General features: G+C 46.1%; 1 protein-coding gene across 3 annotated transcripts in view; it reads right to left on the bottom strand.

The window, feature by feature from the left end:
* Nucleotides 1–21,178, bottom strand: part of LOC119462832 (uncharacterized) — a 229,988-nt gene that overhangs the window by 32,037 nt on the left and 176,773 nt on the right. The window contains exons 17-18 of one of the 3 annotated variants that reach the window (XM_049671952.1): nt 15,560–15,627; nt 10,217–10,326 (exon numbers count right to left, since the gene is read on the bottom strand). The exons of 1 other annotated variant lie outside the window; for it this stretch is intronic. In XM_049671952.1, coding sequence (XP_049527909.1) covers nt 10,217–10,326; nt 15,560–15,627 — 178 coding nt within the window. The remainder of the gene's footprint in view (nt 1–10,216; nt 10,327–15,559; nt 15,628–21,178) is intronic. One more of the 3 variants, XM_049671951.1, reaches the window with a different exon arrangement.

A 21,178-nucleotide genomic window follows, 5' to 3' on the forward strand; every position in this document is an offset into this window, starting at 1 on the left:
CAAGGGTAATGAGCTATTTCATACGCTGGTGCAAAGGTACGTCGGCCTACGTCTGCCTCTTATCGAACGAAAACTCAGTTCGATTTGTACAGGGATTTACAAGAAAAAAAGCACTGAAAAGCAGTGGGAACATGTGCTGGATCCTGAAGATAAGACCAAAGCTAGCTTGCAATGCACGCACCGGGACATGAGGATTGGGCGAGAGCAGGCTGTGCTGATTACCTGTGTTGTCCGAGCACGGACTGAAAACTGCCTATGTCCATCCAAATGTCACACTTTACTACACACTTAATGAGACCAACCGTAAGGTTAGCGTCATATTAATTGTTAAATCAATTTCCTGTAATTTGACTATTACGCAGACATTCTATACTTTTTTTTTGCTCGGTAACAAGTTTGCACAAATCGTTGTTTTATTGTTTAATTTCCGCCGTCATTATGCAACAATCAGAAATCGCGTTCACTTGCAAAATTGCGTCGCGCTTCAGATCGCGTCCCCACATTTATAGGAACAGTCATCTGCCGAGCAGGATTCTAGAATCAGTTGAAGCACGGACAGTACTCGGATTGCCCTATGCAAGTACAGCGGAACACAGCAATGCTATTAGGCACAGAAAATGGTTTATAAGCGATGATCTTAAGCAATGAGTAGAACGATAAAAATAAGGTTGCCTTTAAATGAAAAATAGCCTCCGCTGGCTGTTGGAACAGTTTTTATAATCCCAGCGTTTTTCGCACGAAATGCCAAGTTTATTTCCTTTAGAGCTACCAAGCCGCAGCACAGTAGGGATAGTGGAAGAGCGGATGTCCTATTCATGAAAAAACGCAAGATATACGTAATATTGTTAAGCAGCCGTTTGACCTATTTAAAAAAATATATTGCCTCTAAATAAAAAAAGAAATCATCGTGCTGATAGAACAGGATTACTTATAATTGCCGATTTTGGTGCAGAAATAATGTACATCAGTCAGCTAAAGGATAAGCAGAATATTTGTTAAAAAAATGAAATTATGGGGTTTACGTGCCAAAACCAGTTCTGATTATGAGGCACGCCGTAGTGGGGGACTCCGGAAATTTGGCCCACCTGGGGGTTCTTTAACGTGCACCTAAATCTAAGTACACGGGTGCTTTCGCATTTCGCCCCCATCGAAATGCGGCCGCCGTGGACCGGGATTCGATCCCGCGACCTCGTGCTCAGCAGCCCAACACCATAGCCACTGAGCAACCGCGGCGGGTCAGAATATTTGTAAAGCCGTGAAACCGCGCCCAGAACACCTTTTGTAATTGCAGATTGCTTATTGCTTCTTTTAATGCAGTTGCTGATTGTTTTGCAGATGACTGTACTCGTGATAGTCTAAGTGTGTAGACAAATGTATTTATAATAAGTTGAAATAATGAAATCAACATTTCCGGTATCGGAGGTCTGGAAAGTTCATATGAACACGTTCTTATGAATTGAAGGGGTTCACACAATGTTCGAATTTCGCCCGCTTTAAAACGTCGCAACACAAGCAGCTAAACGAATCCTGTTATACGTCTTTACGGTAGACAAAGTTTTGCATATATGTCTGCATGTTTCACAACTACCGGCGCTTCGTTGTAACAAAAAAAAAAAAGAGAAAAGAAAAAAGGTATCTGACAGCGCTTGCATAGAAGTTAAACTATCGCTTTTACATGGAAAAAGAGTTAGGCGCTTGCTAAATGAGAGCATCTCTGCTTTGCCCGTATATTGTATTAGACGAAGCAAGAGTTATGGCTTCCCCTTACGGAACTTTCTCTACCAAGTGGTGCTGTCGACCACGACGGTGCTGCGAATACCGGCACCGTCGTGGAATACCACTTCCGAGCTCGCAAGAATGCTTCTGTTCGGTAAGTCCAAGTCATCGTTAGGCCTCATTATATACCGTGGCATGCTGTCAATATACAGGCGACTGTCCATAATGAAAACAGGAGGGACAGAGCTTATTTTTTCGCCAGACTGAAGAAGCACTTGAGAAAGCACTACAACAATTCACCGTTCTGACGACAGTCGTAGGCGGTTGTCTATTCGGGTGAATAAGGAATAACGTGTACAGTGCATGCCACGCAGGAGCAAATCTGCCTATTTTTAGCGCAAGCTTATCTAGCACAAAGAAGGTACAAGGCATGACGCCCTCCTGAACACTTGGGACAGGTTAGCTGCATGACTCACCCGTAGCGCCGGGGTAACAGCTCCGACCATGTACACTCCGCGAAGGTGTCGATGGTATTCTGGGAGAAACGAGGATGCCGAACGCTTATTCATAAATGCCAAGCGCCTTTTGGCGATACTGATACAGTAGTGATACAAAACAATGCACGGGTGTTGAAAAACGATTCTGAGGTATGACGTGCAAAAAACACCCAGTATGATTCTGAGGCCTGCCGTAGTCGGAGACTCTGGATTAATCTTGACCAGCTGGAGTTCTTTAGCGTGCGCCCAATGCTGGCTATACGGGCGTTCCCGCATTTTGCCCCCATCCAAACGGGGCCGCCGTGGTCGGAATTTGATCCGGCACTCTCGGGCTTCGCAGCTCAATGCCAATGCCACACTGTGCCACCATGGCGGGTAGGAGTGTTTTGCTTTAGATTAATAGAGTATAGTAGATATTATTACATGTATCAGATATGTGTATGTATGTCATATTCAATATTGTACAATGCATTCAATTTATACAATAAAGCCAGGGTTGCACAACAGGTCTTTTTTTAGACTAACCAATCTTGGTATTCAAAATTACACGCAGGACATAGCACAGTTCTCGTTTTCCAAGTGGTGTGCTCGAAGAGTTGGACATTACACGCAAGAGAAAGAAAGTGTAATCAAATACTTAAGAAATTGACTAATTAGTTTACGACATATAATATAATTCACGGATAGTTTTAGGTGAGTTCGCACGGCCTGTGCGCTTGCAACAAACGCTTAAAATGACACCAGTTTCGAGAACTTAATTTCCCAGGCGGGCAACGAAGGCCTTAGGGTTGCAGTCATTTTCTTACTTGAATACATGAAACGGCGTTTCACTAAAAAAGCAAGGTGAACAATAGCAAACTTTTACAAGTTTGATGTTCATATCTCGAAAGTGATGTCATCAAAATTCATTTCCAAGTGGATATGTCTTGCAGACTCACCGGCCAAAAATCGTAAATTGCAATATGTGCCATAAAGTAATCAGAAACCTAAATAGCAAAATTCAGTTAGTTATTCAATCATGCATTTCAATTTATTGTGCATGTAATGTCCGGGTCTGCGAACAGTCCCGTTCTATTATTAGAACAGTGCTGACAAAGCCAATCCTCAAAAATTATGTGTAATCTAAAATAATGTCTGCTATTTTACGGAGGCTTCTATACATAAAACGATTATAATATATGCCATTTCTTCTTAATTTGGAACCGATAAGACAATTTAGCACATTTCAGCAAATTTTGGAATTTGTTGCAAAAACATTTTTGCGGCTTAGCTAGCTCAGCTAACCCTGGATATGCAAAGCGAAAGCTTGGTTTAGTCTGGTTAAGTCTTGGTTTCATTTGGTTAGCCTTTGATTTAGCTGTAATTATTTTACTTTGGTATACACATATCGATATAACCCAGGTATAAATTATAATCCGAGAAGTCCGAGCGTTTTGCGAGCCGAGCGGCTAGCTCTTCCTCAGTCTCCGACGCTAGCTTCGCGCGCCTGGCATTCCGGACCCTCTCCAGTGAAGCAGTTCGCCGGGCGAAAGACGCATCTCAGACGCCGCTCTCGGCGTGGTCAGACGCCAGTAAGACGCCGCGGGGTGGTCAGACCATAGAGAAAGAAACGCTGCCAGCTGCGGCGGTTGCTAGGCAACGGCTCAGCTCGCGGTGCTGCCACCGGCCACAGCGAAACAGCGAGAATGCGCCCAGTGTAGCTTTCCCTACAAAAATGTTCTACAAACGAAAATTGAAAACACTGTTAAGAACCACACGGATAACAATAATAATTACAATAAGAAGAGCCGGCACCCCGCGCCACACTCGCGGGTCGGACCGTGTATTTGCAAACCCAGCAATTAGGTAAAAAAAGCTTATTGAAGAAACAACCAAGGCAGATCATTATATGGTCTACCCGAAACAGTAGCTTAATTTCACTACAAGGCGTGCCCTGTAGTAAAATAACCAAAGAAGTTTCGGACAGAAAGTAAAATAAAAGCATCAGTGCACATCTCACAAAAGAGAATGTAAAGGCAATAAACGTAAGGGCGCGCGCGGTCGAGACACTATCCTAGTGAAATATATTGCAATGCTAATGCGCACCGCCTCAGGGGCGTCGTTACGTATAGAATTCGTATAACGTGGTGTATTTCATTATATCCGCGATACCATGGAGTAGGTTTGGGTCAAAGTTGGTACGTCACCATGCTACGTGACACCTTAGACCCGATGCACCTTATACCACTCACTGCCGCGTCGGCTACCACGATGGCGTAACAACATGGCGGTGCCCAAAAAGTCCGCTTCGATCTAAATTTGCACTTGCTACAAGTTCTCCGTCGCAATAGAAACAATTTATTGGTAAAATTAGCCTTCGATTTGTCCAATAATACGCTGAGGACAAAGTATTAGTGATGCTTCAAAGTTAACGTTGAGTTAAGCTTCTTGTTTTGATGCCGCTACGCCTTCAGAGATGGCACCGAGCCAGGAGAGTCTTCCCAATCAGGAAATAAATTCTCAGTTACGACGTACAATAGAAGTGAAAGAACGCTTAAAGTTGTCTAAAGACAACCTAACAGCAAGGATGTCCATTGGGCTAGTGCAGCGATTTGCACGGCACAAATGAGCGTACGAAAGAAATGGATGAGTTTATGTGAATTTACGTGTTGACAATATTATGATGTTGGCGCTCGAATTAGGGTTGAGTGACCGATAAACTTCGAACGTGAAACGACGGACGAATTTCGCGATCGAAGCGCCCACATATAGACCTTATCACTGTTTTCTTTCGCTGGACGTTTACCCATTACTTAAAGCCAATACAGTGTCCCACTACACTCTTAGCACAGTAACGTTTATGTTAACCTATAATTGCAAGTAACTTATAAAATAAAGGTTACTCGGTGACTAAAAAAACTTGATCTTTGTGTTTTCGTGAATTTCCGTCGCGGCTAGAGGTTACATGTGCCGAAGCGTATATTTTAAAGGTTACTGCAACGCCAAATGTCTTGTAACCTTTAGATTGTAACCTCTAAATGAGTTGCCATTCGTGGCTAGGGGACCTACTGCATGGATTGGAAGTTTACTTATTATTGTGTCGTATTGCGATCCTGATGTGGTGTTTTTAGCCGGGACTAACCTATACGATATGTTTTGCGGCCGAGGGAATGAGGCTGGTTGGACTAAATTAATATTCTATTGATACCAGTAGGGTTCTTCGGTTTCGCAATGTAAAAAAAATTAAACCTTGCACGAGCGTATGCTCAAGAGAGACAGCAGCAATTCATTATTCACTGATCTATACTGCATACGTGCCATTATAATCTAAAAGAAAGCCACAGAAACAGTGAACATACATCGGAGAATATTGTGGCGAACGATGTTTAGGCATGAATTATCACTACGGTTCAATGTGATGGAAAGCCCCCCGCTACCGATACAGGCATTTTAGGCAGTGGTATAAAACATAGACTTGTGTACCTGCATAAAACCTAAAAGCAGATGCGTTATGGTGATTGAATATATATTTGTACCCAATATTCTTTTTTTTCCTTGTGTATCAATGCTCCCTATATTCGCGTTTGTTTTATATGTTCCTAAAACGCGACACCCACTAACAGCGGGCGCACACTGAAGGCCGCACGTGGGTGCACGCTAGAGTAGTATAAAAGCTCGACGACCGACAGAATCAAAGCGTCGAGCAGGCCGAATAACTAATCTGCAGGGCGAGAAAGATGCTTCGTAATCAGACTTACTTGTACACTGCAACTGAATGTTTTGCCACCGCGCTTTTATTTTATTCTTTTCTTTCTTTCTTTTGTATTTTGATGTATAAGAGGGAGTGGTTCCTAAATTACAGCAAATGTTGGGTTCATTAGAGAACGACAGACACGCACCAATTTTGCCCGCTCACTAACACGCGAGAAAGACGCCGCTACATTCACATGACATCGGGCGACAGCCGCTCCAGTAAGCTCTCGTAGAGAGATGAACGTGCGCTCACGGCGGGAGGCCACAATGGCGGCCGGCCAAATGAGCAGGGAGAAAACATACAAATACAAACGAAAAGCAACATCCTGAAACATTAGAATATTAGCATCTTGATATATATGGTCCTGTGATACTTTGACGGAACTATAGTTTGATTATTATGTTTATTTGCGCTAGATGCGGGGCGTATTCAAACGCGCTTCAGCTTCAGCCACACATGAGCGCCGTCATATCTCCTCTGCATTCCACAGCTCTCGCGATGCATGCCGGGAAGAGTATCGCCGGTGGTGTCGTTTTTAAACGGTCGTGTCGCGCTTTGTTTCATCGCGTTACCCACGTTTTTACGCTCTCAGATTTGGTGGCGTGCGCTTACCAAGCGTGTTGTGTGTCTGAGTCATTCGTGACGGGTGGTACAATTACCAAAAGGACTCCTAAAGGCACGCGCGCCGCTGAAAAGAAGCGATGACGCCGGGCGTGGAGCACGGACATGTTTGGCGTGCTGCGTGGCCGCTGCGACGAGACGCATTGCCGATGGCCAGTGGTAAAAGTGCATCGCTTGCCTGAGAGTGCTGAGCATCGTTTGTGTTGTGACTGCTGTAATGAATGCCGAAGACAGCAATAAATGTGACATAGGTAAGCTATGCTTCCTGTTCAACTATTTATTTGCTGGTGTGTGTCTGTCGTATATTTCACCGTCAATTCATGCTCATGCTCGCACTATTCAGTGTTATTGAAGTGAACTACTTGTTCGCTTCATGAACACTGTTTTTAAAAATTTATATGACTATCAGTCACCGTGTTGGTTATTCCGAAATCTCAAGTTTATGTTGCACTTTTGTGCGGACGCACAACATTGACCGGAACTGGTGTTCAGTGCTGATATTCTGTTTGTAATCACTTGATATTGCGTTTTGACTGTTAAACTGTCACATTATTGCGGGGTTGTCTTTTGTACTTGTACTGGAGGGGAGTACGAACTGACTTGAGAATTCATTTTCGTTCAGTTTTTTAATTTTTAATTTTTATTCTTACCGACATATCCTAGACAGAAGAGTATATTCACCTTAGGTGTGTTTAAATATTTGTTCTGTGGTAGTTTTTCATCTGTTTGTGGTTTATTTATGTCTCTTTCATTACATGTTAATAGCTGTTGTTTGCAGGGCGACGCTAACACGTAACTATGAGATTGTAAGATTACTTTTCTGCCGTTGTAGGGTCCACTACACAGCAAGGAGATCTGAAAATTAGCAACTCACATACTAACTGCAAAGAGACATGATTGTGCTCGAAACAGGGATGAGATCGGCCTCCTTTTGGAAGTCTAAAACTCATATGTATTTGTATTCGAACATATTGTACACGAACCTTCAACATTTCTCTTTTTTCCCCCCATTCCTCGTGATGCTGTAGAAATTTGTGATGCCAGGCAGTGCTATACTCACAGGTGTTTTTCATTATTGCTTCATGGCCGTGGAGAAGAAAACAGACCAAGGCAAAATGTAATTTTGCTTGTGAAAGGAAAACTTTGAGTTACCTTGTTTTGTATATGCAAATAAAGTAAACATGACATTTTCACTAAATGTTTTGTGTCTGGTTTCCTTCTCACGGCTGCTACTCACATCATTTCCAGAATGTGGGTGCTGCCGTGTCATACCTCTATAATTTTTTTCGATAGGAGAAATGTTGGTTGCAGAAATGCGTATTCATTCTGAAATGTGCCGCCTTTTCAGATATACTTTCCACTTGTGGAAAATATAATTATTAGAAATCTCATTATCATGTGATGACGACATAATACTTTTTACAACAAACTTTTAACATGGTCCGCAGCATAGAAAAACGTTGCGGGACGAACCTTTATACAACGCATTCACCAGTATACAAAAGCAACAAACTGTGTATTTCATCAATTATTTTGTGTTTTGCACATTTAATGCAAAATTACCAATTATGTGCCAGCTTATTTCAAAAGGTACAACTATCTTGATGCATTGTGCATTCTATACTAATTCCGGCAAGCTGTCTTGTGTAAATGACCTGCGCTGTAAAATAGCAAGGTGGCAAAGGTTTATACGTTGTTAACCAGTCTGTCCATGAATATTAAAAAAAAAAGATAATTTGAGACGAAATGTTGATTTCTGCTGAACAAGTTTTATAGTCATCGCAACAGAATTTCAATACTAATCATTAGTGCGAATGGCGCCAATGATTGACTGATTAGCATGTAAATAAACAATCGTGGTTAACGGCATAGCTGGTCAATCAGCACGCCATATCCGGTTGCTGGAGGCATTCTGCCGCAGAATAGTCTCTAAAACACATACTGTGAACATGCCATAAAATGCATTGCTGTTCCAGTTGAGATATTTACAGAATTTTGCAGCAAACATGCCATAAAATGCATTGCTGTTCCAACTGAGATATTTACAGAATGTTGCAGCAGGTTGTGCAGAAAGAATAACTGAAACAGCAACGCATTTCATTGTAGATTCAATTTCTCGAAATTGGTGCCAGGCACAATTATGGCAAATCGGTATGCTTTCAGTACTGGCTGCCTTCAATACGCAACTACATGTCCCCAAAGAAATGAAAAAGTTAGTTAGTAAAATTTTCTTCCCAAATGTATTAAGCATCGCGCAAATGCTGTCTGTCGCCGCTATGAAGTTTTCACAGCAATAAAATGTCATTTTGTCTTAAGACCTGAATATTTTTTTAGTTTTAGACAATGAGTCGTGTCTAAGAAATTAGGGCATAACCCCTGCGGCCATATTTAGGTACCTTTTTTTCTGTAATTTTTCTTATAGGCATCCAGTCTTGCACGTTTTCACCCGCACGTCCTTCTGTGCACGCACATGAATTTTGTGCATTGCTCCTTCGGCCATCCATTGAACTTCACTGCAGGGCACTAGCGTACCTCACTGAGCAGCTTTTTCAGAAAAAGTGTACTTCGGAAGATCAGCCGAAGTTCAAGAACTTTCCGTTAGCTACGTCGAAAGGATACCTTTTTCCGATAACATAAGCTTTTACGGCGCTTAGTCGTAATTTGCCTACTGAGTGATAGCAGTGATTTAACCTTGCCCAAAGCGCAAATATAACGCAGCAGAGAAGTTATGACTAAGTGCCTTAAATGCCTATATTTTCAGAAGAGAGCATCCTCCTGACGTTGGTAACCGAAAGTTGTAGAAATTCGGCCGATCATTCGAAGTAAAATTTTTGTGAAGTTCTGTTCAGTGAGTTACGCTAGTGCATTGCGGTGAAGTTATGTGGTTGGCCGAAGAATAATGTCCTAAATTCATGTACATGCGCAGAAGGACGCACGTGGGAAGCCTTGCAATACTCTATGCCTATACGAAAGGTTACATACAAAAAGGCTACTTGTACCTATACTAAAGGTTACTATATAGTAACCTTTAGTATAGGTACACGTAACCTTTTATTTTATAGGTTACAAGTTTCTGAGAATATGCCCTTCAATAAAGGTTACTTAAATAAAGGTTACTATGTAACCTTTTTTTTATAGGTGCACAAATTTGTGAGAATATACCCCTTTAGTATACGTTACCGTGCTAAGAGTGTACAGCTGAAAATTCATGAACATGCATTACTACGCATTTCCAAGCTGGTTGCGACATTCAGTAATAAAACGTAAACGTTACGTCCAATTCGCTGGAATGATCCCAGTTATGTGCACCATGCACGAATGAAAGATGTCGAGGTAAATTTTTGGGGGGTGTAATAATCAGCGATGCTGTTTTCTTAGAGCTAATCTTGATCTGCCATGCACGGTTCTATTGAGCAAATACAGGAAACTAAATGGCAGTGCCTATCAGTAATATTTGGACAGAGGGCACAGCGGTATTGCGTGTAAAGACATTTCCGCTGTCTTGTCCTGTATAATCTCAACTGCGTCATTATTGCACAAAAAAGCACATGTTCTGAAACCAATCGGCACGGTATGCGTCACGTAACATTCATTTGAAGCTTATGATTGCGTTGAACACGGTGGTGCGGACAGGTAAGTTTGTACTCACGTTGTCCTTACGGTCAGCCAGTAGACAGTCAGCGTACTTCACCATTTTCCTCGTCCACGAGTAGCCGACCCAGTTCTCGGGACTTAACTGGTTCTTGACTACCATGGACCCTGAAAATAGCCTCGACGCTCATCGTTTCTGGCTGTACAGAGTTCGAGCCAAAGTACAACCAGGCGACTCCTTGAATCAGGACTAAGCCGAAGAACAGACAAGGACGAGCTTCAGTTTTCAGCTGGAAATTCGTTTTGCAAACGAAATATACATACATCTTGCGGTATGAAACACACCCGTGCTGGTCTATTTGCTCATTGCGTGGGACGTAATCTGGTACGATCAATTTCGGCGATACTATCACCTTTAGGTGACGTAGTGCTGAGCCAGCCAATCAGTGTTAGAGATGTAAAATTTCATGGAATTTTGAGGGTGTAAAAAAAAACTGGTTTCTTTCATGTTTTTTGTTTAAAATACGAAAAATTGAAAGAAGAAGACGATTGCATAAAGAAATATGAAAAAATGACACAGTTTCGCCCTAAGGGTGAAGCAATGAATGCGATAGCAACGCAGCAATCTCATACGAAGTAAGGTGAGCGGCTTTGGTAGCAATATGAATTGTAGTAAACATGAGCTGATTAAGTAAGCAGGTGTGCTGCGGCGTAAGTAGACCGACATGAAGAGACTCGATGACCACGAGAAGGCGCGTGTGAAACGGTGGTGTTGATGAGAAGCGCTGCCCGTGGGCAGCGCGTGCGAAGGGACACACCTGTAGCGCTGCACTGCCTATCCGGGCAGCATTGCATGTGTAGCGCGCGTTGGAAAATGTGGCCCGACTATTACTAACTGTGGTGTGAGCGCACACAAACAAACATGAATAGATCACACTGAATGACTGCAGACAACGACTGTCAAAACGCTGGCAGCAAGCGCATATACGCCGCAGCGGGCGAAGGTACGTGCGGTCTATCGCTTCAACGGAAGCTGAGCGGCGAATGCACAGCGCTTAAAGGTCAGAGCCGTGTGGAGATAAGAGATGGTGCGAGCGAGCGACGAGCGCGGTTGTTGGCAGAGTAGAAATGCGCCCCCCCCCCCCCCCCCCCCGCTCCTTCCGGCGCTCGCTTCCCGCTTCCTTGCTTGGGCGTAGAAGATTGAGTGCGTTCGCTCTCCGTGACAGCGTGCGTCCCCGCACGCTTCCGCTCGGGCATACGGCGCGCGGCGAAAATTTTATCTATATGGAACCTCACGGCGACGGCGACGCTGACGGCAGAAACCCGGTGGAAGTGTCCATATAATTGCTATCGGAATAAAATACAAAACATTATTTCTTTAACACTGAAAAGAATATAATTGTTACATTATTGCATCACAAAAGTCCCATCAGAGCTTCCGGGTTTAAAATCTAGGCACGATTTCATGTCAAGGCATTGATTTCACATCAAAGCGTCAAGACTGGCATTTGTATCGATCTGTGTCCGATTCATTTCCGCTTGATTCGTGAACGCTTCGCTGTGCAGCGGACGAAGCTTTCCGGACATCGAAGTTCAAGTACACGTGGACAAATTATTGCACGCGATCCCCTGCGAGCCTGTTGCGTAGCTTGGTGCGCACATTTCCACACTCGGCCCAGTTTCTTTCACATGCCACAGAAGAAGGCAGAATCTGCAGTACGCGACAGGCAAGGGGTCTCTAGGGTTGGTTGAAGCAAAGTCCTTGCCACCACGTGGTTAGAGCCAGGTAGTGGCAATACACTTCCAAGCTGCTGCTTTCGACCGAATTCACTTGCAGGTTCTTTATTCTGCGACGTTACACGTTTTTTTATATATTTTTTTCAATTTTATTCTGGTTGACAATTTCAATTTCAATGTTTTCAATGTTTTTTTCCACTGCTTACATCCCTAATAGGCGTGCGCCTGACGGCCGAGGCGATAGTATCGCCGAAAGTTGTCGTCCCAGAATACGTCCCCTTGTTTGTTTGCATTTCGCCACATGTGTGTATCTTTCGTTTGAAATAAATATTCCTGGCTAAAAATAAACGAAGCTGAAAGTTGTCTGCTCATCAGTTTTGCTTTCATTTTAAAAGTCTCACTGTTATATTTTGAATTAGGCAGGATAAACCAGCCCAATCCTCATCGGTATTATCTGAACACATGGCATAATGCGAAGAGCAAAGCCAAATTAGCAAAAGAGCAAGAAAAATTACAGGACAAAAACCACACACTGTTGTGCAAACACAGACATCTCAGTGTCATTTCATTACATACTAAACTTTCCTTTTTGTGCATACGCAACTTTTATTCATACACAGAAGAGCAAACGTTCGATCTTCGCGGCTGCCCTAAAGTAACTGTGGTGAACCGAGTTGCGGAGATCAGCGGCAAGCATAAATGTGTGTGTGGGGAAGGGGAGGGGGGGTCTCTGCGGCTCGTTTGTTCGTTCTGGATATTCGCTTACATTCAAAATGATAGTTAGTGCTTTGCGCGTAGTCTTTTACACATGCATAACCGTACATTCTTACGCAGTCAGAGGTACTCGTGTAGATTTGAGAATGCACTGAACTACTCGCGAATGCGCTTGGACAGTCAGATTAGGCAGGCTTGCCGTTTTATATAAGCTGCAACGTTCACAGAGCTTCCTGTACCGTAAGTGCATCTATCGCTAGAACGCAGCGAGTAACAATTCTTTTCAAAGCAAGCACCGACAAAACGTAAAACAAAGCACAGTGGCTTTTCCCCACACACATATGTGAGGCATCATCGTTCTTTTTTTTTGCGAACAGAATGTGATATCGAAAGGCTAGTTAACATGTATATTACGACTTCGCTGGTAGGCTCGCTCTCGGGTTTGAGTGCTGCCTGCAACGACTCCTCCCTAATGCTAAAAGTTAGACAGTCTGACAGCAAACGATACCCATCATATTTTGATGGTTCCTTCCTGCACAGGCTGCGGCTGTCTCTGAACTTGGTGATGACGTATCGCAGGAACTGGAGATCGTAAAGCGGTGTGGCAAGTTTTATGCTTCAGGGCGAGTCCGAATAAATTGACTTCCACATTTTTTCCAAGGTGCCTGTCCATGATCGTCTAAGTTTACCGCAAAGAGGATGGCGCTATTAGGAATTCGAGAAAGGCATGGCACTTCAGCCTACTGTGAGACACTACGTGCCTATCATCGAGGCGACGGGAGCTCCCACTTCGCGACGAAACAGGAATGCGACGCGAGTGACTTCAAGCAGCACAAAGCCTTCTCCGCGACGAAAGAAGAATGCGACGCGGGTGATATAAGTACCTGCCCCGCCTGGTTCCTGCTGACAAGGAGTCGCCAAAGGGATTTAAGGGACAACCGGCCCATTGTTAGAAGAGAGGGTCGCCGTCAGCCGCCCAGTCGGTCTGATGTGCTCTTACCGCTACATGTACGCTATTTTCAACTATCTGTAAATATTGTATAAAGCTTTTTGTTTCCTCTTCGCCTGATCAAATAGTCCTTCTCTCGTCCTCCGCCCTGAAGTCAAAACAAGTCCTACAAACACCGCATCCATGGCGCGCTGGAATGTTGTTGCTGTAGAGCAAAACAGAAATAGCATGGACAATTAGAGGCTATGCGGGGTTATGAAGGCGGTGTTTCTCTATTGCTCTTGTCGAAGTCAACGTGTTAGTTGACAGTATCGAAAAACACCAAGGAAAAAAATAACTGCGTCGAAGAGGGAAGACCTCATTGCGACTTTCTGTAGGCCCAGATGATGGGTGTAAAAATAAAAGCACTTCTTCCTCGCTGGTATTATATGTATATGCAGACTAGGGAGTCCTAATTGGACGCCAGGATAATTTTATCGCTTAGAATTTTTACATTTATTTTTTGCTTGATAACCTGCTCTTTCTCGTGTGAAAAGCTCGCAGTGGCTCTGCGTGTGACACTCAATTTAAGGTTACTATGCGGTGCTTCGCCAATTGATGCTTGTCAGGTCTATGATGACCAAGACATGACGTTGAAAAGCGATCTGCGGATTGTTACTGAAGACTTCGGATTTGTTGTTTTTTATGCCGGGGATAACGAAAGGTTAATGTCCATGTTGACTCTGGGTCTAGTGTCACCGATAAAGTGTTGAATGATACAATAGAAACACCTCCCTAACTTCGGCAGTTTCTTCTATGCATACACTTCTCGTGCTTTCGTTGGAGTGCTTGGTGATAAGGAGTCCTATCAGGCGCTATGACTTGCTTCGTCGGCGGCGTGACTGGTCGCGATTGCAAGGGAATATATTCACCGTGTCGACGCCACGAGAAAGCCCAAAGAATAACGAGGACAAGGGATTTAGGGTGGAAGCTTGGGCGTGTTGGTGATTCATTGGAAAAAACACAGCGCAAAAAAGACAGGGACACGAGAGAGCGACACGCACACAGCGCTGTGTGCGTGTCGCTCTCTCGTGTCCTTGTCTTTTTTGCGCTGTGTTTTTTTTTTCCGAGGACAAGGAGGCGAGAAAGTATGAGGCCACGTGTACGAAGACTGGGCGAATCCGCGCAATGACCATGACTGACATGGTAAATGAGCGATCGCACCGCAATAGATCCCAGCAGTAATATGTTTGCGTGCAACTGTAATTACAACCGCGAAACGCTGTTCGCTCTCAGAACATACGCCCGGAGAAAGCACTAATGGTTTCCGTTAAATTAAGGAAGCCGGCGAGGAGGAAGGCCAGTGATGCCGCCATGAAGGGGTAATCGAGTTGCGATGTGGGTGCAATCTGTAGCCTGCCAAATTTCGTGCTTCTCAAGCAATGAAAATGGCAGAATGATAATATTGTCAATTAGCGTTTAGTGCTACAATCCGTTTGTCCGCATTTTCAAAATTTTGCTGCAAATAATTGCTGACTGCGCAAACCAAATGCCGAAATTTCGTTTCGCATCTATCGGAAAGCCGGTGCGGCAGATGACGTGCCAGCCTTTGACATTGCCGACGAAGTGCCTCCACTTGTCTCGACCTCATGGCGAGGGTCTTATGGGCCAATTTTCGGCAGTAACCGGTAACGCTCCGACGACGTGTCACCATTGCGTTGAGACTCAGCTCTACAGATGCTGGTCATTACCATTTATCTTTAGGCTCAGCTTTAGGCTTAGTTTAGGCTCAGCTCTACACTGCTGCTGGTCATTTACCATTTAACTTCATCAATATAGTTAACTTTATTTGAGGCCGACATATTGTAATCTTTGACTAATGCTCCACCAGAGTTAAAGGCCGCCAAAAATTATCTAGTTTATACCGTTCCGTTCTCTTATGACTTGTGGACCTTCGGACAGCCGCGCTGCTGCACCTTCGAACTGGATTCACAAGTACGCTCTTGTAAGAGCCACACTTACCGGCCAGTGTCAAAGCTCGCATAACTCCGGTCATCACGAGGTAGGCAGACGTCGCAGCGAATATGCGACTGTGGTGGTAAGAGTAATGCAAGTTGCAGGTTTAAAAACAACACTTTCTAAAGGCGCGATTCTGGCATTCAAAAGTTGCATTGCGCACTTAAGGAACCATGATTTGCTGCAGTATAATTTATGGAAGAATCAGACAGTTAACACGCTGAACATAAAAATGCATTGTCTATCTGACCGACAGTATTTTTGTAAGTTTTTCAACACTGCAAATGATAGTGCATGATTAGGTTAATCCACGAGCCGCACTTTCAGGTTGAAGTACTGGAAGTACGCCTACAGGCATCAGTATCTATAGGCTATTAGCAGCTGTGCAACATCTTAGGTCAAACACACGGTCATTAATTAGGATTTCAGGAAACACTTAATAAAGACCAGCACCCGAATCAAGAAAAAATCATTTTCTTGTAGTTAACGATGGAATATTCCAGCGTCCTTGGCACATCCTATCAGCGCGTCATGATCGATAGAGGCTAGAAAGCTACATCGACGTGTTAACACCATTTCTTCCCCATTAAAATATATATTGTCGCGATACAACGCGAACAGAAGACAGGGAGACGTTCTTCAAGAACAGCACAGGACGACCTGTTCAAACAAAACAGAACAGACACACGTCTTCTTTCTCTAATAATCCCATTGACCCACTAGACGGAGTCCGCTAATGCCCCCATCGTCGTCGTCGTCTGCCTGTAGAGCACGCGTGTCATTTGTCCCTCCCTAAAAGAGCATCGCCCCGATGCTAGACCGGAAACGTCACATGCGGAAGTGAGGGTCCCTCGCATAGTCATTCGCTCACATACGGCTTCATGCGCACAACATGCACAAGTTCAGGGGGGTGCGGGCGGCGCCGCGTACAGTTGGGACTATCAGGGACGACCTCGTAGGTGACATCACTGAGTCGCCGCAATACTCGATATGGGCCGAAGTATCGCCTTAACAGCTTCTCGGAGAGGCCTCGTTTCCGTATGGGTGTCCAAACCCACACTAGGTCGCCGACTTCATAGGTTATGGTTCTACGGTGAGCATCATAGCGGCCTGCGTCGTAGTCTTGCTGCTGGCAGATCCGCAAGCGCGCGAGCTGCCGAGCCTCTTCGGCGCGTTGGGTAAACACATCGGCGTCCATGTCAGTGTCGTCAAATTGGTGTGGAAGCATAGCATCCAACATCGTTCGTACATCCCGGCCGTGAACAAGGCTGAACGGAGTCATGCGCGTCGTCTCTTGTTTCGCGGTGTTGTATGCAAACGTGATATAAGGGAGGATGTCATCCCAATTTTTATGTTCGACATCCACGTACATTGAAAGCATGTCTTCAATTGTTTTGTTGAGGCGCTCCGTCAATCCGTTGGTTTGTGGATGGTAGGCAGTTGACTTCCGATGAGCCGTTCCACTTAGCAGCAAGACGTGATCTAAAAGCGCAGCTGTGAAAGCGGTGCCTCGGTCGGTTATTACGACGCGCGGTGCACCGTGTCGCAACACAACATTCTCGATGAAAAATCGCGCCACCTCGGCTGCTGTGCCTCTCTGGATGGCCTTTGTTTCAGCGTAACGTGTCAGGTAGTCGGTTGCGACGAGAACAAAGCGATTTCCCGCAGTAGAAGTAGGAAGTGGACCCAAAATATCCATTCCGATTTGATAAAATGGTGTTCGTGGAACCTGAACAGGTTGTAGGAGGCCGGCTGGTTTCGTCGTGGGCGACTTGCGCCTCTGGCAGTCGAGACAAGTGCGAACGTGATGTTTCACGGTGGTGGTAAGTCTCGGCCAGTAGTAGCTTTGCCGCACTCTGCCCAATGTTCGCGTGTAGCCTAAGTGACCAGAAGTCACCTCGTTGTGACAGGCTTGAAGTACTGCCATACGAAGAGCTTCAGGAATGACGAGCAGATAGGGGGATCCGGTCGAAGAAAAGTTTCTTTTGTAAAGGAAGTTGGCCCGTAAGCAAAACAATGACAATCCTCTTGCGAAAACTCTAGGTGCTTTCGCAGATCTTCCTTCTAAGTAATTGATTAGACCAAGCAACTCAGGGTCGTCCCGTTGTTGTTGAGCGACGGCGGAGGTGTCCAGAACACAAAGAAATGCTGTTTCATCTTCTTCGAGTGAACAAGCCGACTCTATCGGTGATCGAGACAGGCAGTCAGCATCCGTATGTCGCTTCCCCGACTTGTACGTGACTGTCATGTCAAATTCCTGCAGCCTTAGGCTCCAACGCGCCAATCGTCCAGAAGGATCTTTAAGGTTCGTCAACCAACACAGTGAATGGTGGTCGCTGACAACTTTGAATGGGCGGCCATACAAATAAGGGCGAAATTTCATAACCGCCCATACCACGGCGAGGCATTCCTTCTCAGTTGTGGAATAATTTGCCTCTGTGCGTGAGAGCGTTCTGCTTGCGTAGGCAATCACTCTTTCCGTGTCCTCCTGCCGTTGCACAAGAACAGCTCCCAAGCCAACATTGCTGGCATCAGTGTGGAGCAATGTAGGAGCGGTCTCATCAAAGTGGGCCAGTACTGGAGGTGTCTGGAGACGTTGCCGCAAGACGTTAAATGCACTTTGCTCTTCGTCGCCCCATACAAAAGCAACGTCGTCTCTCGTGAGGCGAGTTAACGGCGACGCAATGTGAGCAAAATCTGAAATAAAGCGCCGGTAATAGGCGCAGAGACCGAGGAAGCGCCTGACAGCCTTTTTATCGGATGGTACGGGAAACTGGGCGACGGCGGCAAGTTTTTCGGGATCTGGGCGGACACCGGCGTGACTGACGACGTGGCCAAGAAACTGTAGTTCCGCAAAGCCAAAGTGGCACTTCTCCGGCTTCAGGGTGAGGCCGGCGGATCGTATGGACTGCAAAACCGCTTCAAGCCGTGCGAGATGTTCGTCGAACGTTGCGGAGAACACGATGACGTCGTCGAGGTACACTAAGCAGGTTTTCCACTTCCGACCCGAAAGCACAGTATCCATGAGGCGTTGGAACGTAGCAGGGGCAGAGCACAAGCCGAAAGGCAAAACCTTAAATTCGTATAGGCCATCTGGCGTCACAAAAGCAGTTTTTTCACGGTCCCTCGGGTCTACCTCAATTTGCCAATATCCGGTCTTTAAGTCCATGGAAGAGAAGTAACGTGCGTGTCGAAGCCTGTCGAGGGAATCGTCGATAGGGGGAAGTGGGTACACGTCTTTCTTCGTCACCTGATTTAGTTTTCGGTAGTCCACACAGAAACGCAAGCTGCCGTCTTTTTATTGCGATAGCAATTATATGGACACTCAAAAGCAGATTTCTGCCGTCGCCGTCGCCGTCGCCGTCGCCGTCGCCGTGAGGTTCCGTATGACGTCAATGGAGATGAAATCGTGGCCGCGCGCCGCCGAACGCTGTATGTGCGAGTGAAAGGGCGCGAGGGACGCGCTCTTTCACGGGGAGTGAACGCACGGCGGAGAACAAACGCGCGTTCTGCGCCGTGCTTCCTTAAGGGCTGCAGAAGTAGGCGTCTCTTTCCTCCTTTACAATCACCATATATGTAGAGCAAACGCGCCTTCTTCCGATGCGCGAGAGACCGTGGGGGAGGGGGGGAAGGGGGAGGGAAGGGAGGCGACGTTTAGCTGCGGCACCAAGTGCCTATTTATATCAGAGGCTCCGGCAACAGTCACCAACGCCGCACGCATTTTGAGCGAACGCGGGCAAAATGCCGACGGCGTCGACAACAGTTCGGCGCGTTGCCGGTGCTGCTGCATGTCCAAGTTTATACAGCTGATAAAGCTAATATCATTACTCCGTATATCTCTCTACAAATTTGCTATCGCAATTGATGCTTCACCTTTCAGGTGAAACTGCGACAACTTTTTTCTTGACTAGAACTACAGGGGATGCCCAGGGACTCGTTGATGGTTGGATCACGTCGTCTTCAAGCATTCTCGTCACCTCTTGTTGTATGGCTTCACGTTCTCTGGGAGCCACACGATAAGGATTTTGGTGAATTGGTCTTGCCGTATCCTCTGTAATTATTCGGTGCTTTGTTAGAGGCGTCCGACCGACTCTTGACGTCGACGCAAAGCAGTCGTTGAACTTGGCTAGTAGCGTACGAAGCCGTTCGCGTTCGTGCTGTGGCAAAACAGTGCTGACGTCAAGTGCAGGAGCTGGGTCTGGTGTAGGCGCTTCTTCGAGTAGTGAACAGCAGCCGCGAACACCCGCAACACCGTCAAAATAAGCCACAGCCGTGCCTTTTGGAAGGTGCCGTCGCTCTGTGCTAAAATTTGTTAGCAATAAATTCGTGCGCCCGTCGGTGACATTTACAATTCCTCGTGCGACAGAGATACCGTGAGTAAACAACAAAATGGTTATTTGGTCGGCAACTCCTTCGCAATGAAACGGTACGTCACATGCCACGGAAACAAGGATACATGACCGAGGTGGGATTACGACGTCGTCTTCTGTTAGACGAAAGGAGTTGTGTTGCGGCGATAAGCAATGAACTAAACCAGGGCTTTTATAAAACGTCACCATGCGGTCTGGGATGTTAATTACGGCGCCATATTCTCTTAGAAAATCCATTCCAATAATCAAATCTTTACAGCACACGGGAAGAACTATGAAAGCGGCCACGAACGACGAATCTCCAATGTTAAGCCTAGCAGTACATCTTCCAGTAGGCATCAGCAATTGTCCACCTGCCGTCCTTATGTGAGGTCCCGCCCATGGCGTCTGTACTTTCTTCAGGCGGAGGGCGAGTTCCCGACTCATTATAGAGAAGTCGGCACCAGTGTCGACTAACGCTGTCACCGGCTGTCCATCCACGAAAATATGAAGGTCGGTGCTCACAATTTCTTCGGGGTCAGTGGTTATCGGCTTCTCGGCGTTCTGCAGCGGGAGAGTTGGGGGCTTTTTATGGTCTTGCGGCGGGCCTGCAACCTTACCCCCAGAGGTCGCCGCCTTTAGTTTCCCCGGCGGGGACTGGGTGACCTTCGTCTTTGAACGTCAGCAAAAGAGCGTCCAGCAGGCAGCTCGGTGGAGGGGTGCTACGGCCCTCCACCGTGCTACGGTGGAGGGCCGTAGCACGGAGTCGTCATTTGTGCGTCGAACATCAAACCACGGACGAAGAGGGCGAAATGACGAGTCGCGATGCCAGCAATGGCGCGAAATATGGCCGGCACCCCCGCAGTTGAAACAGAGAGGACGGTTATCGGCGGTGCGCCACGCGTCGGATCTCCGATATTGTGGCCGTCTCGTAGGGTCATTTTGCGGCGTGGTCCACGGCGCGGCGAATGACGGCTGGCGGTATGACTGCATCGGCATCACGGGTGCGCGCCTTAAAGCCTCCTCTTGTGGCGGCGACCAAGGAGCGGCTGTCGGAGGCTGGTGGTACGGCGGTGTGGCTGAAGCGGGTGGGGGACATCGGACGGCGGCGGCGTAACTGATGGGACGCTGTTGTTCTTGAAGATCGGCAGCCGGGAACGCCTGCCTGATTTCGTCGCGAACCACTTCGGCGATTGACGCGACGGGTCTATCCACTGTCGGTGTCATAATTCTGTGAAGTTCTTCTCTGACGACCTCTCTGATCATTTCCCGCAAG

This window comes from Dermacentor silvarum, chromosome 8 (genome assembly GCF_013339745.2).
Source record: "Dermacentor silvarum isolate Dsil-2018 chromosome 8, BIME_Dsil_1.4, whole genome shotgun sequence".
Taxonomy (NCBI): domain Eukaryota; kingdom Metazoa; phylum Arthropoda; class Arachnida; order Ixodida; family Ixodidae; genus Dermacentor; species Dermacentor silvarum.